The sequence below is a fragment of the Coturnix japonica genome, chromosome 3 (genome assembly GCF_054131305.1).
Source record: "Coturnix japonica strain WE chromosome 3, WE-NBRP24, whole genome shotgun sequence".
NCBI classification, from domain to species: Eukaryota; Metazoa; Chordata; class Aves; order Galliformes; family Phasianidae; genus Coturnix; species Coturnix japonica.
The window spans coordinates 29,156,784-29,184,252 of NC_140665.1; the positions used below are offsets into that span (position 1 = coordinate 29,156,784).

At 39.0% G+C, this 27,469-nt stretch overlaps 1 protein-coding gene across 2 annotated transcripts in view; it reads right to left on the reverse strand.

Moving 5' to 3' along the window:
• The window catches only part of GLP1R (glucagon like peptide 1 receptor), an 81,555-nt gene that overhangs the window by 3,571 nt on the left and 50,515 nt on the right, over nucleotides 1–27,469 (reverse strand). For both annotated transcript variants that reach the window (XM_015857807.3, XM_085543169.1), the window contains exons 5-12: nucleotides 27,016–27,122; nucleotides 22,719–22,872; nucleotides 21,027–21,186; nucleotides 13,719–13,779; nucleotides 9,510–9,579; nucleotides 8,742–8,830; nucleotides 4,972–5,110; nucleotides 4,068–4,109 (exon numbers count right to left, since the gene is read on the reverse strand). In XM_015857807.3, coding sequence (XP_015713293.1) covers nucleotides 4,068–4,109; nucleotides 4,972–5,110; nucleotides 8,742–8,830; nucleotides 9,510–9,579; nucleotides 13,719–13,779; nucleotides 21,027–21,186; nucleotides 22,719–22,872; nucleotides 27,016–27,122 — 822 coding nt within the window. The remainder of the gene's footprint in view (nucleotides 1–4,067; nucleotides 4,110–4,971; nucleotides 5,111–8,741; nucleotides 8,831–9,509; nucleotides 9,580–13,718; nucleotides 13,780–21,026; nucleotides 21,187–22,718; nucleotides 22,873–27,015; nucleotides 27,123–27,469) is intronic.

The following is a 27,469-nucleotide window of genomic DNA, read 5'->3' on the forward strand; positions in this document are numbered from 1 at the left end:
TTTTCAGTATTTTTTTCTAACTGGTATTCATCTGCAATACAAAATGTACTCCATGCCCCACTACTATTAAGTTGATTTTCCTTATCAGCCTTTAAATGACTGAAAAGATTGACTTCCTGCTCAGTACTGTCAGCACGGGCATTCTTCAAGTTCTGCTTCTGATTTCATTTAATCAGTATTATTCCTTGGCTTATTTTTGCTTGTGGAATATTTACTTTTCTAATTCCACACAAAATGTATTTATTTAGAATTGATACATCACCAAACTAGCGTGTTAAAGAAGATACTCTTTCCCCATTTTAGATAACAATGTATCTCTCTGCAGATACTGTAATTTTTAAAAAAGTAGTAGTATGTGTTTATATCCAGCTACAGGTCCTGGGTTAAACTGTGTAAATGCTGTATCCATTTGGGAGTTTATCAAGGGTTTTGAAAGCATGTTGCAATTTGGGGTTTTTACCCTTCTCCAGCAAGAACATAATTTTGAGTCTGTTCTATCTGTTCCATGGGCAAAGTTCTTGCCACTTGACTGAAGTAAGAACTTCTATTAGCTTTTAACACATAAGGAAGAGGACATAAAATTGAACCTTTTTTACTCTATTTAGAAAAAGACAGGAGAGCAACTACAGCGATGAATTCATTGGGGTGTGTACTGCTGCCTGGAAGTAAGTGCGCTGTGGTAGGTTACTCAAGTAAGCCTTCTCTAGAGAGTTCCTTTTTATTTCCTCTTAAGTACTGACCACCAAGAGACTAAATAGGTTAATGGTAGTTCCAGCCCAGGCCTGTTATCCTGTCCAAGCTGCTGAAGCCTTCATTCACTGAAGAAGATCCAGCTACTTTTTGTCTTTCTTCTCTACTTGTTTATTTTCAAATACTAAACCTGGGAAGAAACCCTAAAAAAGGAGCAAAGTATTCACAGCCAATTGTCTTCCTTTACTAGTTACCTCTAGCAACTCTTGTCAACTCAGAGCTTACAGCCCTTGTACTGAGTTCCATCCTGACACAAGCATATGAGAGCCCAACTGCATTTCTGCATTACTGACTGTCCCTATGGTATCACAATCAAATGGGGAACAAGGAAAGGTGCTAAGATAAAATACTGTATTTTACTATGATTTTGGGTGGCTGCTGTGTCAAAAGCCATGTAAAGACACGAGAGAAGACAGCATGTCAGAGAGACTTTGCCATATAAGAACAAGGAAGAATAACTTGATAAAGACAGAAAATTAAACAGTGAAATATAAGCACCACACTGCCTGCAGAATAAGGATGGATCATACTATCATTCCTGTAATTGGTAACTTTTGTGGGAATGGAGAAACACTGTTTTGATAGGTAGCATTGGGAATAAGCAGTTTAGATACTGACAGAAAGATCCTGAAAGAGAACATGCATGTACTTACTGACAGGATAAGTCAATGAGCAATAGAAGCAGATATTTAGAATCAGGCAGAGGGATGAAACATCTTCAGTCTGGCTGGACATGACAGGCAGTATTCTAGAGCTTTGACACAAATAGCCTGCAAGATTGAGATGAAGTGACTGGGAAGAACTGAACAAAAGACCATAACAGAGATGATGTTTTAGGAATAGATCTGGATGACAGAACATTAGTTTTCACTCCAAAGGTTAAGGAAAAGGGTAAAGAGCAACTCTGCGGTCAGTGCTGAATTCATTTCTTTTTTTGCCTAGATGGCTATGAAGACATGACTGAAAGTACAGTTCAAGATTTATTTTGCAGATCTTGAGCACAGTAGTCGATTTACAGATCTTTCAGCAAAATAATTAGCCTAGAATCTTCCATGTGTGAATGAGATTCCTCACAAATAGGCTGTATGGGGAGAAGGGAGCCAAGAAAAAAATTCCCATGAAAAAGGGGAAGAAGAAAATTTTCATAGACAAAGTCTGTACAGAGAATACAGAAATGAAAAGAGAAAAAGAAGACTGAGCAGTAATGAAAACAGCAACGATGATGACAAAAAAAGCAAGGAATCCTGGAGTTAGGACAGATTCTTTTGAGGTGCAAGAGACCAAAGTGTATTTCCACAGAGATAGGAGGGAGGCAAAAAAAGAGGAGGAAAACTATACAGAAAGCAGCCTGAATTAGCTTAAGCTAATTCTGATGGGAAAAGGCAGCATCTCTCTGGTTAGAATATTTCTTACAGAAGACAACACTGCAGAAAAATGAATCATGTTTTCTTTTTCAAAGAAAATTGGTGATAACAGCTTATCTGATGAGACCCTGCAATTGCTTCAGAGCAATACTAGAGGAATTATTTCAGGTGAAATGTGACTGAAATACAAACGTGTTTTAATGTTCTTCTATAAGTAGATTCTATGAAAGGAAATAATATAACTTCTGTCTTTATTTCTGACCTTGATCTTGCACCCACACTTGCAAAAAACACTGAGAAGTATGGTTAAGGAAAAAGAAGTCACTGAGTCACAGACAAAAAATATAGGCCATACTTCATACAAGGATAGGCTTCAGGAACACTGTCAGAGGAAAAACAGTTTAAAAACTAAGAGTTAAAGAGATAAATTGAAAAGACTTGATGTACTCAAACTCTTTATGTGGATTTATTTTAAGTATGTTGATACACGAGCTTGACAAAATTCTTCTCCTTTCTTTTAATAAGCATTGGAACAAGTTAAATAATTCAATCTAGATTGTCAGTTTTCTATGAAACTGAATACATTAGGATTAGACACTGGGAGTTACATTACAAAAGCAAAAGAGCTGTAACAACATGAGATGTCACAGAAGGTTCTCACAAAAGAAGCAACTCTTTTTTTCAGGGTTTGTAATGAGTGTAATGAATGTAACCTTGTATTACATGGAGGAAACTATTGGATATTATTCACTAAAGGCCTGGCTGCAGCTGCACAAGGGATGTGCGAGCAGGGGCCAAAGTGAATCAAAATAAATGATACAGCAGCAGATGGTGCTTCATTTCAGGATTTACACCTTTAAAGCTGTACAAAGGATTTTAAACAAGTATTTTCCAGTTAATGCTGGAGCAAAGCCTGCTGCTACCCACCTCTAGCTTTCCTAAGTGGTGCAATTAACACATTCACTTAAGCATAATCTTACCCACAGCTACAAAAGTGAACAGTCTCCTGCAGGGCTTAATTCAGCATGCCTGCTGCTTTTTTGTTAACTCCAGCCTAGCCATTATGACATAATAAGAACATTTTTTCCATTGGTTTCAATTCCTTAATGAGGCCTATCTCTCAACAGATCATCTTGGATTACTGTGTCATATTTAGAACTAGATCTAGTGCTAATGCAAAACATACTGACTTGCATTAGACTTAATAATGTGCTGCCAAATCAGTAGTGTTTTTGCTTCCCTTGCAAACCTGGCTGCTGAGTGAATAAATAATAACGATCACTTAGAAGGTAACATGAAAGGTTTCTGCAGTACAGAAACAGAACAATTCTCTTCCCTAACAGGTCTGGAGTTCAGCAGAAGCCCTAGATGATGGTACATGTATTCAGATTAGCCTAAACTTCAGAACTTTTGGGAGAACTCACTACTGCTTGAAGTTCAGTGATGGTATTTTCAGTAGCAGGGATGCAGTGAAACCAGACTAAACTAAACCATACAGACATTAGCCACAAGTACTCTACAATCTCACCAGTGAGTTGCTCAGAGCTGTAGAATAAAAAGGGCTCTACTTCAATGTTAATCAAAGCAAGCACATTAGAAACACTTTGGGATAGATTAAGAGGAGCAACTTTCATTCTCAGTAAAAAGAAAGTTCAATCAATGAAAACAAGTCAACCGTAAACAAGAAAACCTGTAAGATTTAATGCCTACAAATAATACTATTGAAGTGCACTGCCTGGATTCCTTCCAAGAAGAACTGTCTGAAAAGTCATCCTATGTAGCTTTAAAGAGGACGGTCTATAGAAAGAGTAGATTTAAAAACAAGAAAAAAAGTCCTCAATAGGACGTTCAGTAGTTCAAGACCATTTAGCAATGCAAAACCATTTTCAATTTCCTTTTTCTACAGTGTCTGCTGATAATGCAAATTGGAACAATTCCTGGTGTCTCTCTTACCTCATTATTGATGAAACAGTAGAGAACTGCAACCATCAGCCCCTGAAATCAACAAAAAACAGAACAGGAGTGAGCAGTTCTGCTTTGCCAAGCAAAGCTGCAGAGGACTGAGCTCCACACTGGCATGTTCCATGGTGAGAGAAAAACAAGAATGAAAGATGGAGACAAAGGGTGGTCTCTGACAGCCCTGATGGCAGAAAAGTATGATCAAACTGTGTCTCAAAGCACAAGACCTTAGGAAAAATAAGCTACTGTGTTCTTCAACCTCTGTCATATTTTCTTAACACGTCTTTCCCTCTACTTTTTCCTTACCTGGCTTCTGGCCATAAACACTTAGTATAAACAGTTCACAGTGAGCTTAAATACAGCTCTGTGCTTGATAAACAAGGAATGAGTGGGCGAGCAGGTAAACTAGAAGAATAATGATTCCCTTAGACAAGGAGATTATTTTAAAAATGGCTTCACCTAAGGCAACAGATAAATAAAAATCACAGTAAATCTACATTTGCCTCACATGCAGTTTCAGCTGTAGACAACTACTTCTCACAGCACAGGCTTTCAAGAGTATCAAAAATGCAAGAGAAGGCACAAAATTTGCTTTCAGCAACACTGTTATACAATTACAGGAAATCACAGACAATTTCATTATTGCCTTGAGGAATCCCACAGGAAGCAGAGATTAGTACATGGATGGTAATACCAGTTTACTGTGGGAAATGTAAGGCTTATTGAAAATAGAGTGACATCAACATCTAAAATAACTATTAAAAGTGACTTATATCACTGTCATAAACCTGCAACATCCAGTGCTAAATTGAGAAATACGATGAATAGGAAAGAGTGTGTGAGCAGGGCACCAAGCAGCAGTTACAAAATATCCACATCTGCATGGTATGAATGCTACCTGGAAAGAAGCAAAGGAGAGCTCAGTAAAAAGCTTCACAAAGCGCAGCATCCCTCTGGCGTGTTCATCGGTAATAAAGGCAAAGATGACCTCATGGGTTCCCAGTAGTGGGATCAATGTCAAGGTAGACTTGGCCAGCCTAAGATCACAAAGAAAGAAACAGTGCCACTGAATAGCTCATTGTTCTGCTTCTGACACACCATGAACAAAAAAGGAAAATAAATAAATAAAGGAAAAGCAACCTCAAAAGTAACCACAGTAGGTTTCAACAGGCTTTAAGTGCTACTCCATTACACATCACCCCTGCTGTCAGCAATGGTATCTTATTCAGCTCTTGTCTGTATTTTGCCTAGAAGGCCTTCCAAATTCAGGAGAAGACCACATGCTTTAGTGTACCCCAAAGTGTTTCCCTATGTACACTTGTCCCCATTTGTAAATGGGAAATATAATCAAAACTTACCTTGTTACCTTGTTGCCAACCTGAAAGAAACAGTCTACCAATGACTAGAATCTTTTAAAAATATCTTGGCACATGGAGGAGTACTTGTTCCTTCCTACCTCCATGGGGTCTTAAATCTTCAAAACACTGTAACTGACTAACTGTATAACACTTCATAAAAGCAGTTAAACTGTCTTAAAGTGACTGATGACTCTGTGATTTAAATGGCAAGTTCAAAGACACAGCTAGCAAAAAAAAATCCAAAAAGACACCAATATGAAATATTTTCTGCTTGTGGGAGGGAAAGCAGTGGTCAGGTTTACAACTACAGGGAACCGCTCACAAGAATAGTCATCATCTCTCTTTTGATAAATATACATGCTCAGACACTCAACAGGATAATGGAAGGTGCCTGAACCTCACAGAGGAGCTTATAGTACTATCCTGGGCCACAGAACCAGTCAACGCTCCCAGTGTCTTCTGACAGTCTGTCATGGGACATTTTGGTGGGTATAGAATCACTTAACCGGCAGGGCTGACAGTACTTAGAATATCTTGTGCGCTCCACAGCTTTCAGCTGATATTCTGAATCACATTCAAGTTGGAAGGAATCTCCAGATGTCCCTTGCTCAATTCCAGTTCACAGTGGGTTTGCTCAGGGCTGTGTCCCATCAAGTTTTAAATATCTCCATGTCAGATACTGTGCAGCCCCTATAGGACCCTTTTCCTACATCAGACAACTCATTTTCTTATGTCTTTTTTCCACCTCTGACATACAGATGGAACTCCTCTTGAAATAACTTGTGCCGATTATACTTTCACCATGTACCTCTGTAAGAAGTCCAGTTACACTTTCTCTATAATCACCATTAGGTAGCTGAAGACCGCAATAAAATCCTTGCATAGCCTTCTGTTCTCCAGGCTGAATAAACCTAGTTCTCAGCAACTCCTTCTACATCACTTACTCTATCCCCTGAGTTACATTGATGAAACAACTGAGGCAAGGTCCATGGATCACAGGGGCTCAGAACACAATGACTTTCTTGACCGGAGTCCCAGCCTGGACATCAGAAGTTGTTTTATAAGAGCTGAATGGAATGGGTCTGTCACTTCCCTTGATCTTCTGGCTATGCTCTTACAAATGTAATGCAGACAGCCTACAATGCCACAATGCTACAATGCCACTGCTGAATTATGTTCTGCCAGTTGTCCTCCAGCATTCTTGGGTCTTCCATAAAGTTACTTCATACCCAGTCAGTGCCCATCCCATACTGCTGGATGGCGTTCCACACAAAGCACTGTGCTCCTATCATTGTGCTCCTGTCAACCCATCCACTAGCCCGCCAATGTCCTTGGTGCAAAGACCAAGAGATACTGTATCTAAGGAACCATTCAAATTAAACAGTTTATAGTCAAGCAGAAATGCAGATTTTCAGTGGATGGAGGCATGCCACTGCACTGGAGGCGGGGAGGGAACTTGCTTAAAAGAGCAGCTAACCAGCAAGTCTCATGAGGCTTCACTTGCTTCACCACCATCTCCCTTAGACAGAGGTAGAAGCAGGAGGTTGGCTGAATCAACTCTTGAGGCACTGCCTGGGTAAAGAAAAGGAGTTTGAGTTCATGTACAGCAATCCCCTAGTCTGTTTAATGAATGCTAATTAGTCCAGATGGGACACTTGGAGAGCTCTATCTTAAACAGAAAGTTACGAAAAGTCCTATAAAAATGCTTCCTGGGTAGTTAAGATCCCCCTGAAGAAAATCCCTTACCTCAGCAAAAGGAAGCCTCCTCACAACTCCACTCCTTACAAAGAAAAAGGGATTTGTTAATGTGCTGAACAGTGAGCACTATCCGTTCATCAGCTGAATGGGGAACACAATAGAGCAGATGGAAGAATTTGCCTGAAAGCAAAAGGCTTCTCCTTTATATCTAACTTAGTGACTTTCTAGGGCACTTACACTGGTCTTGTTTAAGAGAAATTTATAATTTCACAGTAGCAGTTCTGTCTTCCATCCACCCAAGTCTTTTCCAGTATCTCTGAGCAGAAAAGAAGGGGTAAAAATATTCTCATACAGTTATCTCTGTCCTCTGGTCTTGTTATCATCGTAGACCTACCAATGAGTTGAACTCTTCAGGGTAATGAAGACTGCCTCAACTTGACTGTACCTACCAACCAAAAGAAGGACTACCAAGACCTTAGTCTTCATGAGCAAAGAAGGCTCTAATGTTGATTAAATTCTTTCTTGACAAAGTCTCTCTGTTTATTAGCAGATTTTTGAACATACAACATGAATAAATGAATGAACATGTATTTCAGGTTCAGTTCTATCAAACCTTCCTTCTAATTACAGAAGCTGTGAGGGCAAGGGCTTTCTCCTTGGCACCATAATTTTACAGTCAGACTTTCAAATGCCTCCAAGCCAGTGAAACTGCCTGCCTCCCACTACACCCTGAAAATTTTACTCTGGCAAGAAAAAGTCATATATGTACAGTATGAGTGAAAGCAAAGTGTGCGGCACATTTCTCTGCTTTGAACTTCAATTGTGCATAAGGATTTCTAAGATTTCACAAAGCACTGGAGGTAGGTAACATCAAGACAACTCTGTACTCTGATAAGATGCAGTGTCTACTATAGAAGTCTAGCAAAGTCAAATAACCATAGCTGAACAGCTAGCAAAGCATGTAGATCCACACTCATTGATTTATCCTGTAGCAGACTTGTTCTTCCTATACTATTTTTCAGACTGAAATACAGAAATGTAGTTTAAGATGTAGACATAAATAATGCAACTATGAATCTTATCAAGGTGATAAAGTAACAGGAGTAACACAGAAACAGACAGGGCAATGACTGCAAAATAAAAATTGAACATTTCAGTGGATATCCCTCTTGAAACATCATATATATGTCTAGTAAATTCAAGATTGAAAGTTTGTCCTAATAACAACTGGCAATAAGAACAAGCAGCAGTTCTCAAAATAATCCTTCACCATCTTCACTGAAGTTAAAGATCTTATTTCTCTCACTCATTTTCTTTCAAATTACTTGAGTACCTGCCTACTTCCAGTGTTGTGGAAGAGTGTAAACTGATGAGCTCAGAGATCAAGTCTTCTGCTTGTCTCTAATGCAGGTACAACACTTGTCCTGGCTTCATCAGGAGGTTTCACTGGTCACTGACTGCCCAAGCATTCACAGCAATATGCAACACAATCTATGCATTTACTCAGGGTCAGTGATCTTTAACCATCTTTGTCAATTCACTTCTTTCCACGTATCTCTTTGTCTACTTCTATTTTGAGAGGTAACAAGTGTCAGACCATCAAACAACATACCTGCATTTTATGTCAGTTTTGCACATCAAATTAGCTTGTAGCTTGGAGATGATGATGCATATAACTCTGATAAAGATCAAGAAGTTTACCTGGAGAGATGAAAGAATTTATACAGTTATCAAGAAATATGTATGCATAAGCATTAGATTGGGTTGTGTATGCATTTCAAGATCCCTGGGCATCCCGCTACTCTGCAGCTGAAAAATTTACCACAGCATTAAACTTCTTGCTAAGCTCTACAATGCATCGTCCGTAAAGCACAAGTCACCTTTGAAAATGAAGGCAGTTCAGTAAGTTAAGAAGAGGAGCTTACTTATGTCTCTGCAGATTGAGAGAAGTCAAAGTGTGGGGGCTGACTCCCCCACTATTTGCACTGCCTGGAGGTCTGAGATTACCACCATTGTGGCTTCAGAATACAGCAGTTCTCCACAGTGCCACATAATCTGATGATCTTCTGGAGCCCATTGTTTGGAATTCTGACTTCCTGTGCTACCTGCTGCCGCTTTCCTCATACAGAGGAGTTAACTACTGATGTGGCATGCAGTCTAGTTATCATGCACTGCCAATAAACAAGAAGACAGCATGAAATAAACGTTACACTCATCAGGAATTCAAGTAACAGAAACCAATTTGATTTCATAAAATCTCATTTCTGAATGAAAATGTCAGTGCCCTCAAAGGCTATTAGCCTTTGGACATGCACAATAGCCATATGTACATCCACTCTTTGTAGTACATGATGTAGTACTGAGTGCACTCCATACTCACCCCAATGGCGATTAGAATGGGCAGTCTAATGATCAACCAGTAATTCATGTTATAGTTCCTGCTCCAGCAGCTAGGCAGATGGCAAAAAGACAAGAAAAAAGTTTCAGTGCATTACTAAAATCTTCCGTTTCTCATTCTCTTACAGCAGTGCAGATGGAAAACAATATTGAGGGCTAGATACCAGGAAAGTACATCATGCTGACATGGAAACAGATGCATTTGCTGGGTTCTTAGAAACACTGAATGCTTTGCACAATTGCAGCTGTCATAATCTAGCTGGATACTACTTGTCTGTCTTTCCTGTCCACTAATGGCTAGCTCTCCTCCACCACTTGATGCGAATTATCATCAATAAATTTTGGAGGCTTGCTCCATTAAAACCAAGGTCACTTGTCTGCAAGGGGAGAGGTATCAATTTGAGTCAGATGCTTCTTGTGTGGTTCCTATCCTACACTTCTCACGATATTTTTTATTATTATTCAGACTCCACTGTCAAGTAATATTATTTCATTGTTTATCGGTTCTTTATCACATTACCTTCCATCATTTTTATCCTCTCAATATTTGGATCACTCATCCATTTCATTTTGCCATTATTTTCAAAAACAACCTACTAATTTTGTTCAGGAGAAAGCAAATGTATGGGAAATCGGTAATCACAGCCTGAACCTCTGATTAATCATCTGAGGCAAGTGTGGGGTCAGCTATGGGAGCACAGGTGAGAGTAATTGAGCTGTGCTCCCGGAAGGGGTGGAGCTTGACTCCACCTCCTCTAGACCTCATTTAAGGGATGACTACCACTAAGGCAGCATCTCTTGGAGATTGCTCCCTGGTGGAGATTGCCTCAGTATTTCCCAGTGAAGGAATCCATATTGGTGAGTCTTTCCTTATAAATGACCTTTTGAATATCTGTTCCCATCTTTGGATCATTCCACCTTACAGCAAATAAGGCAGATAACTCCAGTTCCATCACTGTACAGGTTTCAGGCCCAAAGAAAATCATCAGTTATATGCATGCAAAATCAATGACTGGCCAACTGAGCCCTCTGCCCACAAAGTAATATGCTGCAGGTGACGTAATATTTTATTCTTCCTATAAGACTCATTTTCTTTTTTAAAATTCTTGTGCCCTCAAGCAATGGAAGAGAATGATCACAAGAAATGTAATGCCTGAAAGCCATAGCTTGTGGATCACCAGTTTGAAGTGATTGTCACAATGGGGCTTTGTACATCTAGTTCTTTTGTCTGCTGTCTCCAGCCAGCCCCAGTAGGTCATGTGTGTGCACAATGGCTCAGGTGGCCTAGAAGTGCTCACATCCACTTCAATGGCTGCAACAGCTTACTTACTATTTACATGAAACAACTTTGTTAGCCTCTTGTCACATTGTTCAGTACTATTCAACAGTAAAGCCAGCAGGTTTCTGAGCCACAGAAGCTGTGAAACAAACTATGAAAAAGCACTATAGAAAGTACAGGTTGTTTCACAGAATAAATTCCTCTAGATTTCATCTGCCAAAACTTATACATGCTCAGTTTTCCCTAAGTTTTCTCAACAGAACTACAAAACTAAGGTGCTATTGGCAGAGAATAAGCCACCTAACCCTGTCGTAGGACAGTCAACTTGAGAGAAAATAGAAACTGTGTAGTGCATAGTAGGAGTCCATGCCACAGTGCCTACACACACAAATCTTACAGAGGAATGTGAAGCAGTTTCACTGTGGCAGTTCCATATTCCCTTGGTGGTAATGGAGGCCCAAAAGGCTAGGAGTTTCATTTTTCTTTCAACTTGAGTTTAATGCTTACAACCAGATCCACTATCCAATTGCATTAAATTGTATTTTTTGATACTAGAGAAAGAAGGTTTATGTACTGTGTGCTGTCAGTGTACCTGAGCTGGAATCTGAGTAACAGAACTTCTTAATTGCTATGGGTGACTGGAATTTGGCTCCATGTGTTTTTAAAACTAATTTTATTTGAACCCCTCAAGGCAGGTAGGATAACAGGCATGGCTGGGAGTGGAGTTCTAATTTTCTGACTAGCTACAATGGAAGCAGAGGCAATTTCAAAATTTCCTGATAATGACAGAGACTAAGAAATGGTTTAATATTAGCTCTGCTACATTTCTGTGTGTATTAATTTGCTTCCTGTAGCACAGAGCAGTTTCAGCTACTTTTAAATTTATACAAATATGTGCAATAAAAACACCATTAGAGTCCAATTAAAGTGTCACAGCTATTAAAGTGTCCAGAAAATGAAATTGATAGATACATTCTTTTTTCTCCATTTGTGCTTTCTGGGACTTCCACACTGACAAATACACTAGCAGCTATTCTGATTGGGATCTACCCCTGCAGTTTGTTCAGGACCACTCAAAAGATGCTTGGCAGATAATAGCGTCAGAACTGTAAATGGGGAATTATCTGGTGAAACAGATGCTACTGGGAAGTTTCTGCCTTTGCTTAACAATCCAGAAGTCTTTTTCTATGAACGGAAACACTGATTTTTTACCTTAAAAAACATACAGATTAATGAAATATTGAAATTATTTGAATTGAATTAATTGAAGAATACTGAAGGATGCCTGTTTTCATCCCATAGCTAAATGAAGGTAGAAACAAAAACCACGGAATCATCACAGAATGGCTTGGGTTGGAAGGGACCTAATAGGCCACCCGGTTCCAACCACCCTGCTCTATCAGCTCTTTAGGTACAATGTAATGATCAAGAAGCTCACCTTGTCTTTATTTCTATTTGTAATCTATACAAAGTGTTTTTAAATAGCTCACTTTTTAAAACAGCAACTGATTCATAAAGGAGTTCACACATGTACCTGTAAGGTTCCAATCCTTTATTCAAACAGAAGGATTGCCTGGAACTTCCTACCCTGGCAATATCTACTTCGAATTATTCCTCATAACCAGGGAAGTAGTTGAATTACAAATGAAATTTGCAGCCTGCTGCACATCCGTGGTGACAGTGCTGCAGCAAACAGCATGAAAGATATCCCTGTCTGCTCCAACAAACTTCTGCCCAAGGCACAGAAATCATGCCTTTCAGAGAGGCTGCTGCATGTGGTTATTTACTGTTGTATTTTACAAATATTTATACAAGATTTAGAAAATTCAATAAGGTGCAAAATTGTCCCCTTTAAGGTCTGCTGAAGGCAGCGAATGACAGTTTTCCATAATAGAAAGTATAAATCAGATCTGAACATTGCATTATGTAGGAGGCTCAGTGTGAGTACTTTGAATACATTTTCTGCATCAGTGGCAAGATATGGCCATGCAGTTTTGCCTGTTCAGATGCTACATGCTCTCTACACCTATTTTGATCATTTCACTAAAACTAGCAATACATCAGTATGGCCATGATCTTGTTATGGTACATTACCAAGTCAACCTTGGAAAGGAAAGTCAGAATAATCCTAGTATTGCTTAAGCCAGAAGAGGCAACTTGATAGAGCTGTTTCAGTATTATGAAAGACACTAAAAAAACCCTAATCTTAATACTCATGAATACCAGAAAACAGTCTGGGAGTGGTTCTTACTACATGGAATTTTCACAAAAACACATCAACAACAAACAAAACTGCTAAACAACAATTCTATCTGGTACACTATGGGAAAAGCAGACAAATTGTATTTTGTGTTTTTCAACAGTTTTATTAGTGGCACACTTGACTTCAGGAAGACTAACACAATCAGACAGAGAATGCATTTTCATTTTATGAAGACCTAAATAATGGAAGCTTAAACAAGAACAGGCAATCACGTCTCTGCTGCAAGGCATAAGCTAACCACTACAAATTGCAGGCAGAATTCTGTGGGACGTTTTTGCCTTCATCTGAGGCATAACTGTAAAGGCTACTGCCAAAGGCACAATGTCAAGATTGGGTAATCATACCCAATGTCGGTTGGGTATGATTACTTCTATTGTTGATACCGTAACTACAGAAAAACAAAACATACCTTTCCTTGACCTGCAAAAGGATAGATTCATTCAGACATGCAGAAAATTGGGATCAGAAAGAAACATACAGTCCATCCTGAAATGTCATGCAAGACCTTCAGACAAAACAGAAGCAATTTTATGAGGTTTCAGCACATTGCCAAAGCAAACTATGCTATACTACAAACAGAAAGCAAACAATGGCCTGCCAGTGCACACACAGCACAAATGAGATAGCTAGAAAATCAGAACTAAACCAACCCCTCATCTTCATAAAGGTACTTGACAGTTCCCCAGAGGATAACAAACAGCATTGGCACACCTGGGAAGAGAGGAGACAAGGTTGACACTGACATTAAAGGACAGGGAAAAGCAGAGAGGACATAACCCCCCACACAATGATATACAACATAATTTACTGCCAGCAGGGTTATGTCTCCTGACCGGTGCAGCTGGCTGCCGATAGCAGGAAGAGGAATCTAACCTGCAAGTAATTAACATGTATAACTGCTTTTGCCTAGGCCCCTATTTAGTTCCCAGCAGGCACAAACAATGAACAACAGACCATCACCCCCATATTTGGCATATACCAACTTTTCCAAGGAAATTTTCACAGAGAGGGCAAGGGAACTAAATTTTTGGAATCTCTGCTGTATTCAGTTTAGAGAGGAAGAATGCAGAGCTCTTTGACGCAAACCTTCTGCATCCATACTTCTTTTTGCAGGTCTGTTGTGTTGCATTAAGGTAGCATGAAGCTCAGGCTGTCTATTGGCATCGGGGCTGGAGTACACTCAGTTCTATGTACCATGATGATAGTGAAAGAAGGGGCACATTCTGTGCAAGTGAGCTCAGGTCTCCTCAGAAAAGACCCAAGTTTGGGTTCTGGTACTTGAGGAGTAGCCACAAAGCAGGTGCATCTCTTCTTGAGAAGAAGTTTGGTCCTATGCTTACCTGACAGTGTATGTGTTACAGGTGTTCATGGTTTATCTGGGGTACAAGGGGAAGACACAAAAGCCAAATGAGCTGGCAGTTATAATTTGCTTTACAGTGGCAAAGGCTCTCAAAAAATTTTTAAAGTGCATTTACATTCTTAAAAACGAGAATAGTAATAGATCAAGTTAGAACTTTGTGTACAGCACTATGCAGTGCATAATGCTAAAGTGCAGTTTCTGACCACTGAAGCCACAGGGAAATTGGTGATCTCTGGCAGACTGAAAATCTTCAAGCAGTATCTGTACTGAGCATGCAATATCAGTGAAAACCTACTCTTCGATTGCACTGTATTCCTTCTCTACAACCATAGCAGCTAAATTCTGCAGAAATACTGCAAATGATAAATTATTCTCCATCAGTAAACAAAGGGAAATAAAAACAGAAAAAATAAAGAACAGCAAGAAAAAAATCACTGAATACCAATAGTTAAATAATAACAAATATATAAATTGAGTAGACATAGTTGGCAGGTGATTGAATCACATTCCACAGATGTACCACCTTACACTGAGAATACATTTTTTGGAGCAAAGTTACTGAGAAAGCAGTCCTACTTTGATACTGGCATAGGAGATTTAGACCAGACTCGCTGCAAATCACTTCCAAGCAAATGAGCCTTTGATTCATAGCAACTAATTATAGTTTGAATTACTCCTTTCTTGACTTTGCTGAGAATTAAGACACTTTAATATGAAATTCACAGATTAAGGCACAAACAATATGAGCACAAAGGCTGGATGTCAGTGGAGGGAACAGATGCACTGACTGATAGTGGTAATCATTTGTGGACACCTCCATCTTCTGGATACACAAGAAATCTCTCCAAATAAATTGCATTACTTGACATTTGAATTAAGTGAGAAACTGTATATTAAATGGGCCTGGCTGGAGAAGGGCTCATATTACTGAACTGCATCAGTATCCTGCTATGTAAATGCACAAGTTAATAGGCAGAAAAATAGTACAGCATCCTCCATCCTTGTCGCCTGTGCCACAGGTCTATGGCGCCTTTGTGTTGCAACACCATCAGTCACATATGGTCCTTTCTAGCAATATATATTTTAATATGAGTCACCAATACTTAGCAGTGTCATACATATTCATGAGCTTTGAATATCAATGCAAATTCTACATGGATACCATCTGTCATCTACCAAATTCACAAAAACCTGTCCTAAGAAATAGGTGTCTCTGAAAACCACCTGGAGAACAATTTTGGCAAATGGGACTACATCCAGTTTTCCAAGGTCCTAATCAAGATCTATACAGGAGAGTGCCCCAACAACCTTCTCTAATCCGCCTCAAATCTATAGAATGTATTGAAACAGCAAAAAAGCAAGTTTGCAGCATCTCTACAATAACTGTAGCTTGCAAGGATCACTAAGGTTCTCCATAGATTACTCTGTAATCTTGACACCTAATTAACCTCAGTTAACAGGCAGAAAAGTAAATGTCATTCTAGCTACTTTGCTCAGGGGAAATTTGCCAGGCTTGAGCAGGCATTAGGAGCAAATTCTATAAAGCTCTTTGAATAAAATCTACAGATAAATATTATTTATGAACAGAATCAACACAGTATTCTCACCCTGGGCTCACAACACACAGCACTTTCAGTACATTTGAATTTCAGTCTTGTGCATGTTTCTCATGCAGCTTTTCAAAGAATACCAGATATCTGAGAAGAAACTTCCCTCACCTGTACGGTGTGCTTGTTCTCATAAAAAAAACCCTAACATCGTTGGGCAATTTCCTCAGGTTAACTGAGAAAAAGAAAGGTATCTGAATTCAGGAAACTGTAGCATCTGCTTCTGTCTTTACTGAATCACATCTGAAGATGCCAAAGACTATGAAAGTATTTTCCTAACAGACTCAGCCACATTAATGCTAACAGAATAACTAACCGAAAGTCTTTGAACACCACATTGTGATTATGAAACCTGTCACAAGTACTATATAATAAGCATGCTGAGAACTCAGCTAAAAAAATTCAACTTAGATGATAGAGGACGAGGCTTCTGAATAATAGTCTACAAAAATTATATATATTATAGATGATGAGAAAGTAATGGATCTGCCAAATCAATGTCTTATACACCCCACTGCATAAATAAGCATCTGGATGTACTTATTTTCCTGCTAGCTTACAGTACTCTGCACCTGCTCAGGTATCTGCACAGCTTACAGAAAGAAGAAAAAGAAAAAAAGGTAGAAAACCAGTCAGACATTATCCATGCCAAAACCCAACAGTTTTAGACAGAATGATAATAGAATGGAGTGGGTAAGAGAAGAAAGTTGTGAGGAGCTCTGCTTGAGGATTCACCATTTGGTCAATGTTTTTCCAGTGCTCCTCAGTCCCAAATGAGCACAGAGGAGAATCACTAGTGGAGCTGCTAATGAAAGCTTCTATGTCCTGTGTGTAACTGCATGTAGAAAACAGTCTCTCCCTTTAATGGGTCGGTTATGTTTGGAACAGAATGGACAAGCTCAGGCAGTTTTGAACTCCACAAAGTAGTGGTTGCCACAAAAGATATCACCAAGTATGTTCCACGTGTTTTTCCTTCTTTCCATACCTTGATGTGCAAGTAAGTTTTCATTCCAGCAGGCTATTGTGAGGTTTGCATCGTACCACGTTTTCTGTCATTTCAGAAGAGAAAGATTTGTGAGGACCAAAAGACTCTCCTCATCCTCACATAATGATTAGAGATTCTTCTTCATGGAAATCTGCCTCTGTGGGACCATTGCCACATTGCTGGGACCCATATAAAAGGACATGTTCTGCATATAGCATTTTAGGAAGAATGAATTTATTTATAAACTAGTGTTTCAGATTAGAGGTTTCCATGTGGCGAGAAGTCTGGCCTCCGAGATAACCAGGCACACAAAGCAGAAGAACATGGCTGCTGTCAAAAGAATACAGTTTCTCATCTTTCTCTAAAGAAACCAACCTGGACAGTCCGACTTCATCAACTACAAAAAATATGTGATGAGGAAATAAAACTAGTGATAAATAAATACAACCAGATGAAGAAAGGGTACCAGTACGGAAGATGTGAAAAGACTGGGAACAAAGAGAAATAAGAGAAAGTCCTGAGTGATTTATTCATTTGTTTCTTATCAAGCTCAGTCCGGACACAAAATCAATTTTCATATCCTTGTCTGAAAGAGTTTTCATTGAAAACAGATAAGAAATGGTTAGTGTAATGAGTGCATCCTCTTGCTACACCAAGCTCATACTGGGTGTGAGAAGGAAGATATCTTAATGGCTCCATTCCAGTCAGATCATCCTTGCAATTAGGATGCAGATTTTGACACCCTAGCCAGGCTTCTTGCCTTTAACAACCTCATTCCTTCAGTGTATTGCTCCTTAGAGCAAGTTTGGATTACCAAGGGTTGGAAGGAGTGGAGTTATTTTTTATAGCAGTTTCCCTGCTGCATGCGCAGCTGGGTGTAAAATTGCCACAGAAGCTCAGAGAATGTTTAGCTTTTCTATTAACATTTTCTTCTGAGTTTTTAGCACTGAAAATTGCCTCTTCCTGTCTTTCCTCCTGCCTGACTGTCACGCACATGTCGCTGTGGGATGTTGCCATTGTTTTCCCATCCATCCCTCCTCCTCAGCTCTGAATGCAAGGAGATCCTGTTTCCAATTGCTGCTGAAAGATGCACACAGCAGTGTTACAGCAGAACTCCTCTCCAGAGACTATTTGGTACCACTCTAACACATCTGCTTGAAGTCAGGATAAGGCTCAGTGACTCTCCCCTTGGGCTCAGACATGACAAAGAAATGTGCTGGTGTCATTAAGACCAGCCTGCACATCCCTTTCCTTATTTTGAAGTGAGATGAAATGTTCATGTTAGATGTAAAATGAGAGTAAATTTTTCAGTCATGTAGCTACACAAATTACAAATACACTGTTAACAACAAAGTATAGCACTATTCAATACAACAACTGAAACTCTTGGAGAGAAATACGTGCTGGGACATTTCTACCTACTGGTAACCTGGTCCTTAAATTATGGTTTTGTTTGGGCTCACGGAGTGATGATTTGTTCTAGCTTCTTGTTTGTTCTGAGACTGACTGTTCACTGAAAGAAGTACAACAAGGAAAATACCATGCCCAAGTGTAAGTGCAAACACTCAAGTGGAAAAAAAACCTTGAAGAGAATACAATTCTATTCATGCATTAGACAGGAGTATGAGCACATCCATTCCCAATCACTTTGAAGAATTACAGAAGCAGAAACAGTACCATATGGTCTGTAAGTGATCAAAAAGTTCAGTTCTCATTAGAAAAAAGAATGACATGATATGAGTAACACCCACTAAGTTTACAGACAATACACCCACAAAACCTCAACATATAAATATTCATCAAAAGATGAGTAATGACAAATTAAAAAATTATCCTGTAAGACACTTCATTAACAGGATAAAGGGTCAGGGGATCAAATCAGCCCTGACACAATCAGGTTTTTTTTTTGATCCATCTTTATTTTTTTACTGTTGATCAACTAATTCAAAGAGTGAGATGTGCTCAGCTCAAACAGCAACCTCACTTTCTGGCTCTTTGAAGCACAGCCTGGGGCATTATGCTGAGGCTATTATATAGCTCAAAATAAAACTGAGCATTCATAGCAGAAAGGGATCTGGTGAGGAACCTGAGCACCCAAAAACTGGAAACACCAGTGAAGAAGCAAGACTGTGAATTTTTACCTGTTCCCAGAAGCTGTTCAAGACCAAGATGTTATCTGCTATAACTGATCTGGGAGCACTGAGGGCTTCGTTGGACTGCAGTAGCAGATGCATGCATCTGAAGACAGAGAATTATTGGCAAGGTTTGCATATGCAGCCATGGCTGGAATAGCAAGAAACTAGGAAGACAAGTATTGAATGGCACTGGCAAAGCTTTTCTAGGAAGTTTGGATGAAGCTCATATATTTAGTGCCAAGTTCTGGCACTGCCACTCATTTCCACAAACTCATCCAGAAATTCAAAATACAGTAGCAAATTTCCCATTGAATAGGAAAAAAACAAAAATAAAAGTGTTTTATGTTTGTGGGCTCTGCTTTTGCAGATATAATTTTGCATTTTTTTCCCCTCTCATTTTTTTTTCCATTTCCTCTCATGACTACTGTGATTCAAAGATGATTCCCTCCGCCACCTTCCTTGATAATAAAAAATAAAATAATCAAAAGGTAAAATGATTTAATTAAAGTGGCCTACAAAAACTCTGGAGATGAACTCTTTAGGATGGAGCATAGGATAAGGGACAATGGCTTTGAATAAAATGAGGAGATGTTTAGATTAGATGTTAGGAGGAAATTAGTTTTCTACTCAAAGAAGCTGTGGGTGTACCATCCCTGGAAGCACTCAAGGCCAGGCTGGATGGGGCCTTGGGCAGCCTGAGCTGGTGGGCAGCAGCTGGTGGGTGGCAGCCCTTCCCATGGCAGGGGTTTGTAACTGTGTGGGCTTTAAGGTCCCTTCCAACCTAAGCCATTCTGTGATTCTATGATTCATTCTATGATTCTATGGTTACATAAAATGTCTTTGCTGCATGGTCTACATAAAAGAATAACAAAAGACAAAGACCTTCTTAACTATAACTCTTACCATGAAATTGCTATTCCTTGCATTTATTTATACCAGAAAGTCTTTACTTCCCATATATTACTGTTCAGTAAAATTGGTCGAGCAATGCACACTGAGTCATTTATACACATTTTATCTGTGAATTAATTTACTAGAATATTCACAGTTGGCAAATCCATAGAAAGAGAAAGACAGTCAAAGCAATTTATATGTTAGAACTAGTATCTGTGAAAGCATTTGCAGTATTTACTTGGATTTACTTTCAGCTTTCCAATAGTCACTCAAGTTCCACAAGGAAGGGCAGTAGGAAAAGAGGAATGAAGAGAAAGCAATAAAGACACAAAAGAGATACTTCAAAAATTAAGATCAGTCTTGAATAGTAATAGAATTCATGCTAAATGAAGAGTGAAAGAATCAAAGCTTTAGAATTTTTATAGAAGACAATTCTGCCTAAAGCAACCGATTTTAACTCATCACAGTACTTAATCTGAAGCGCACACACGACCCTGGCACATGCACCTGGACCAGTCTTTCACCTGACATTTGTCACTTGGCCTGCTCTGCCCACAAAACCAATCTGAATGCTCCCTGCTAACAGCCCCTTATTTGTCATCCCCGTTGCATCCCTCCACTCACAGACAGCAGACTTCTATCTTTACTCCTGTGATGTGAGATACACCATTATTTTGCACCAAAAGTAGATTAAGTCATTGAATGTAATGAGAAACTGTCAGGGAATGGTAGTTCAGAACACCCTTTGTTCACCTGAAATCAGCCACACATCTTTTGTGTTAATAGGCTGATGTCTTGGAGAGTTTCTGCAGTGCTGTACAGTCCCTGCATTATGAACCTACAACCACTACGCTGCAAGCCTGCAGGAGCTATGCTGGCCCAGCCCAAACAAGATCAGGGATCAGGTATAGAAAGAGAACACACTGCAGGACTTGAACTGGGCAACCATAGGTGGACATAAGGAAAGATCAACTTACCCCAGCCAATGCAGAGATACAGCCGAAAAATCCTCTGCTCAGAAAAGACAGACAGTACCAGCAGCGTGTACAGGTACATGCCTTCCACCAGCAACCAGTAGTAGTTTGCAGCCACACAGTACTGCATCATCACAAACACCAAACGGCAGCTAAGGGATTCCTGTGATGGAAGAAAGCACAGCCCAAATGAATATAACTGTGGCGACAGGAAAAAAAAAAAAAAGAAAAAAGGAGACTAACCCAAAAGACTCTTTTTCTCTACCCTACTTGTACTTTCTCCTCAAAATGACACCTCACACTTGAGTACTGAAAGGACAGAGACCAGCACTATGTGCTATACAAAGCAGGTACACAACATTCCTCCTTTCAAAAAAAAAAAAATTATTTGTACTGAATTTTCCTTGTAAGTATTGGACTACTGAAAAGCAGCACAGAAAGATGAAAATGAAAACTAGTGTCCATAACACGTGTAAAATCACTTCCCCAAATATTCTATTCAGCAGCTGAGAATTCCACTATTAAAGAGCAAAGATTTTTGATAGAAGCACAATATCATCCAGTGCATTACATTTAGAAAGCAAAAAATCTCTCAGCTGACAAATTACAGATTACACAGATGTGGGCAGCAGAAAGTTAGATAAGCATGAAACCTGATTATCTAATTAATGTATCCATTAGGTCTGATGAAACCACTATTGGAAAAGCCATATCTGAAAACACAAAACCTACTTTCTCTTTCTCTTTCTTTTTCTTTATTTCTTTCTTTTTTCTTCTTCTTTTTTTAAAGAGAGGAACGACAGGCAATTTGCTGTGAACATTCCCAAACCCTTCACTCAATGTAAGCACTACGATCTTGTTTTCTGCCAACCAACACATTCTCAACACAAAGAAATGAACCATCTTATGAGATTTACTTGTGGTATTAACAATTAAGCCCTAGGCAGAGTTTCACAAAAAGATGGGTACTAATAATGTATTATGTCTCTTTATGACCCCAATCCTGTATTTCAGTAGCAAATGCTGGAACCATGTTCTAGAATCACAGGAGCGATATAAATAATGCAAATCCATTTCTGTAAAGATTCAATTACATTTTGTTTCCCAAATATGAAGAGGAAAGGCATGCTTTCATCATATTCACAAGAGCTGTGTATCCTGCTTAATTGATTAGAAGTATTTAATTAGCCTGTTCCTCCAAAGCTTTTCTAAATGCTTTTAAATTTGCATTTCAATTTGATGCTTCAATTTTTCTATCATTAAATGATTATAAAGATTTCCAAGAATGATCAACTAATTTGATCATTTTACTGGAGGGACAATCCTAACATAAGAGGCGTTGGCTGAGGAAAATGAATTCCCTCTTGCTACTACTAGAGGAACTGAATCTGCAGCTCAGGAAGAGGAAAGAGTCATTTGTACACATGCAAAAAATCCACTTGACCATACTTGTTCCATTTAGAAGGGCAAACCTACCAGAGGATGATAAAATATACCATGACATCAACTGTTTGCAACAAGTTCTGAAAAGCACAACCACATACATTGTGCTGCAAGGTTCAGAGAAATTACAGACCGAAAAAAGCATCATTTTGGACAAGCCTAGGTGCACAAACTGAAATTACCAGCTGTGATGCAGACACACCACTATGATGACTCCAATATCCTCATAATAACCACAGTGTCTGCCCCTACCTGGAAGGAGAGAAGTCCTTCCCACTGGTGCTCTTGTGTGGCTGTGTTGTACATCCACTTCACCACTGAGTCTTTAATGAAGACAGATATAGCACGGAGGATAAAAGAGGTGAAGAGGTTCAGGTGAATATAATTCCTTGTGCAATGAAGATGTCTGTAAAAAAGGAAGAATCAGTCATGATCCACTAATGGTGTAAAAGCTGCAGTATCACAGATAGGACTGAGGTCGGGCATAACGAGCTCTGTTGAAAATCATGAGGGATCAGAGGAAATCCTGTAACTTAAGAATGGCTGGGGGCATTTCAAATCGTCTTTGGGAAGAAATCACTGTCATGGAGGAAAAGATATTAAAAAGTGCAGCTTTAAGGGAGAATGTCTGAAGGAAGGGAAAAGACGGGTACACAAGAAAAATCTGTTAAAAATGTTCTAAAAATGTGAAAATAAATTCATTTTCAGAAGAAATATCTGAAAGGACTAAAACTATTCTAATTCCACATAATGCTGTACTTAACCCCTTTGAACCCCAGTGATCCCAGTGTCACTGAACAGGTTTACTTTGGCTCAGGTACTGCTGTACATTACAGTTTCTGGGCTGTGTTCAAGCATCCCTTTCCCAGTGAAAAAAAAATAAATAAATCCACCTGTAAATTATCAATTTGACAAGAGAAAAAGCTGTATTCAAATTGCCTCCAAGGGGAATTGTAAATATCTCCTGCATAACAAAAGGGAACAAGATTTCCTCCTCTTCACTCAGAACTGAAAACAAACCAAAAAAAGGAAAAGATAAAATCCTCTTGAATTTCGGCAGTCACAGCTGTAAAGACAACAAAATTGCTACTTATCAAAAAGAGCATGTTAAAGGATAGCAAAGGAAACTGCAGTCATGTAAATGGCAACCAACTGCAGAGTGCTGCTAGTGCTTTACCAGCCTCACCCACAGACTTTTTTCTTCCAGAATTGCAGAGGTACATATTCTGTTTCAAAGGAAGCAACACTAGCTATAAGTCTCTCTTTGATGCTTAAAAAATATATATATATATATATAAAAAATCAGGCTTGGTCTTGAATACTATCAGTTTTAAAATTAAGAAAAAGAATATTTTAATTTAAAAATATATAATTCAATTAGAATTGCTTGTATCACATTTAGGTCACCGCCTATTGCAAAACTTACACATGATTAATGTTTATTCTTGTTTAATTCAAAATTTATTTGTTGCTACACTTCAGAATTGCCATATATTTAAATCCAATTGACAAATGCATGTAAACTAACCAACTGAAGATAATAGGTTGAAGTAGTTACTATTTCTGCTGTAGTCAATGCAAGCTATTCAAATTGCCCAATTCACGAAGTTATGGGCCTGGTTCAGCTTCCATCACTGAAATTACAGATTTTACTTCAATTTCAGAAGATGGAAAATTGGACACTAGAGATACATTACTCTCTAGAATCATTACAAAAAGCAAATATAAGAATTGCTCTGTTGTATAAGAACTTACTAACTCCTCCCTATTACAGAAGTGGTGAATATCAGCATTTTGATGCCACTGAATTCAATTTCTATCCTCATCTAATGAGACTGTACAACCAATAGGAATGAGCCACATTCCAATCAGTATCCAGAATCCACTAACTGGGGTCAAACAGGGGGAGCACCCTATGTTTTTATGAGGAAGAAGTTGTCTTCAGACAGTCAATTTAGATGGGAAAACAAAAAAATAGTTTGATGGCATAGTAAGGCTCACAAACTCCTTAATACCTCTGAAACTTTATTTGCAAAGCCAGAAACAGACACCTGAGCACGCTGCTCTAGTCACTGCTTCTCCACTTAAGGAAAATTGCTAAAAAATCTCTCCACAAAAAGCAGTGCATCAGAATTTCCTTTCTCCTACCAGTCATCTACAGCAAGCATGCTCCTTATAACCTGTCAAAACCATGTACACTCTTCCTTCAATAAGAACATGGTTGCATTCTGTGACTTTTATACCTGGGCTGCTAAGATTACTCAAAAAGTGTCACTGATGGGTAAAACAGGAAGGAATCTGTATGGGAAATTGGTAATCACAGCCTGAACCTCTGATTAATCAGCTGATGCAAGTGTTGGGTCAGCTGTGGGAGCACAAGTGAGAGTAATTTAGCTGTACTCCCGGAAGGGGTGGAGATGGACTCCACCTCCTCTAGACCTCATTTAAGGGCTGACCACCACTAAGGCAACATCTCTTGGAGATTGCTCCCTGGTGGAAATTGCCTCAGCATTTCCCAGTGAAGGAACCCTTATTGGTGAGTTTTTCCTTTTAAATAATTTTTTTGAATGTTGGTTAACATCTTTGTATCAATCCACCTTACAGATGCTCTCATCTTGGGAAACGCTTGGAGAATTCAAGACCATCTGGTGTTCTGCTGGGTGAATTCCATATTGCATGGCCACAACATCTACAAATCACAGTTATCATTACATGGGACTCAGTGTATGAGCTTGTCTACATTTCTGCAGTCATTTTAAATCTTCTTTGAGAAAGAGAAGGGATAAGATTATGCTAAAAGGTGCTGCACAGTACTATAAGGCTTGGGTTACTTTAGCTTTGGGGATTAGAAGCTGGAGGTATGACTGATGTTTTTAAATGCAATGAGGTATATAAGTATGTAGGAGGGAGGACAGGTGAGGGACTGCCTTGCTAACAGAGCGCTGCTTTCAGAGCAAACAATCAGTAACTGGCAATGAGAATTATTTACTAGGCAAGAAAATCTCTTAAGGATCAGAGCACAGAACTGTGAGACAGGAAAATACATTCAGAGGCAGTCTCATCAACATGTAATCAGGATGGTGAGATCCAGGTGTATTCAGCATCCAGGAGCAAGACTGCATGACAGAGTGGCTTCCCTCCTACACCAGAGTAGGCTTATGTCTTTGCATTTTCTAAAACCCTGTGCTCAGCGTTTCTATGCCATAAGAAAATCTGAGTGGAATCAGTGAAATACCTATTGCAATTTGGGAGAGACAAAAAAGAGATTGTTTTATTGGAGGCTAAAGGCTTTATTTTTCTTTTAATCAAACCTACACAACGTACCATCAACATGTAGGAACCAATTCAGGGAGACTGGAGTTTCTTAATTTTGAAGTACTTTGTGCAATGTGTTGGTGCATTACTGGATGAAGCCTGTATGCTAATGTGACCAAGTGACAGCAATATATTTCACGAAAACTTTACAAATTTCAATTAATTTATCTTCCACATAGCAAAAGAAATAAGATTTCCTGAAAGCTCTGCAACAAGAGATTGTGGCAAGAGTCCTTCTCTGCATTGAAATACACCCCACATGGGCCATATCTGGAATACTGTGTTCAGTTCTGGGCTCCCTGGTTCAAAAAAGACAGAACTCTCTAAGAAGAAGTCCAGCAGCAGGCCACAGAGATCAGTGAATCATAGAATCATGGAATGGTTTGGGTTGGAAGATGATAAAGGGCCTGAAATCATCACCTAAATGAGGAAAAGCTGAGTGACCTGGGTCTGTTGAGTATGGAGAAAAGAAGGCTGAGAGGGGAATCTCACTGCTGTTTATAAATATCCAAAGTATGGGAGTCAAGTTGACAGTGATGGACTCTTCAGTGGTAAACAGTAGAACAAGGGGCAACAGGCAGAAGCTGGAGCACAGCAAGTTCCACATGAAAACAAAGAACTCCTTTATTATCAAAGAGACAAAGCACTGGAACAGGCAACTCAGAGAAGAGGAATCTCCTTCACTGGAGATAAAGATCAATCTGGATGCCTTCCTGCAAGACCTACTGTAGGGAATCTGCTTTATCTGGGGGAATAGATGATCCCTAGAGGTCCTTTCCAACCCCTACAATTCTGTGTTTTTGTAATTCTGTAACTAGGAAATTGACTGAATGTGACTAGGAAAAGACTGAGTTTATACTCTCTGCAACTCTATGTGAGGTGGAATGAAAAATCTTCTGCCAACTCTTCTTGCATCCCAGACCCCCCCCCCCCATCACCAAGGCAAAAACATGAGAGAATGTTGGAATCTCTCTTTTTTAGTGGGAACTTCATTGAAATAAAAAATATAAAAACAAAATATTTCAACTAATAAAAAGTGTATTCGTACATGCCATTAATATAATAGAAGCTTAGGAATTTTCCTTGCATTTTTAGAAGAAATGAATGTGACAAAGAACACAAAGGTAACTTGAGAAATAAGGTGACAGAAGAAGGGTAAAATCAAATATTTATGTCAGTCTGATACAATCATACAGAAAAACATTTCTACGTTCTCCAGAGCTTCACAAGTTACCTGAATCCAAGAAGAATGGCAGTTGCAATTACGAGGGCAGAGAATGAAAGAGCATATCCAATGGTGTATATGATGGACAAATTCAGGAGCTGTTCTTCTGGTGCATCCTAAGGGCATATAAAGGAGAAAAGGAAACAAAAGAAAAAGAGAGGAAGGGATAAAAAGACCTTATGGGCTTCAGTTCCTTTTCTGAGTTGCTTTTAACTTCTCTTAATGTTACACAGAAGTAATTCTCCTATTTTTAAGCTTAAATGCATTCACTGAATTAATCTTCCACTTTCTTATGTTTTAAAGAAATAATTTAATCTTAATTCCCCAGCTGCTCCCAGGTGTTCAGTCAAAGAGTTGGACTTCACAGCCAGGCTAGAAAATAGATAATGCAGCATTATTTGATAATTGAGTTGAAGAGGCATAAATTGCCACACAGGCAGGTATTAAACAGATGGCAGAAAGA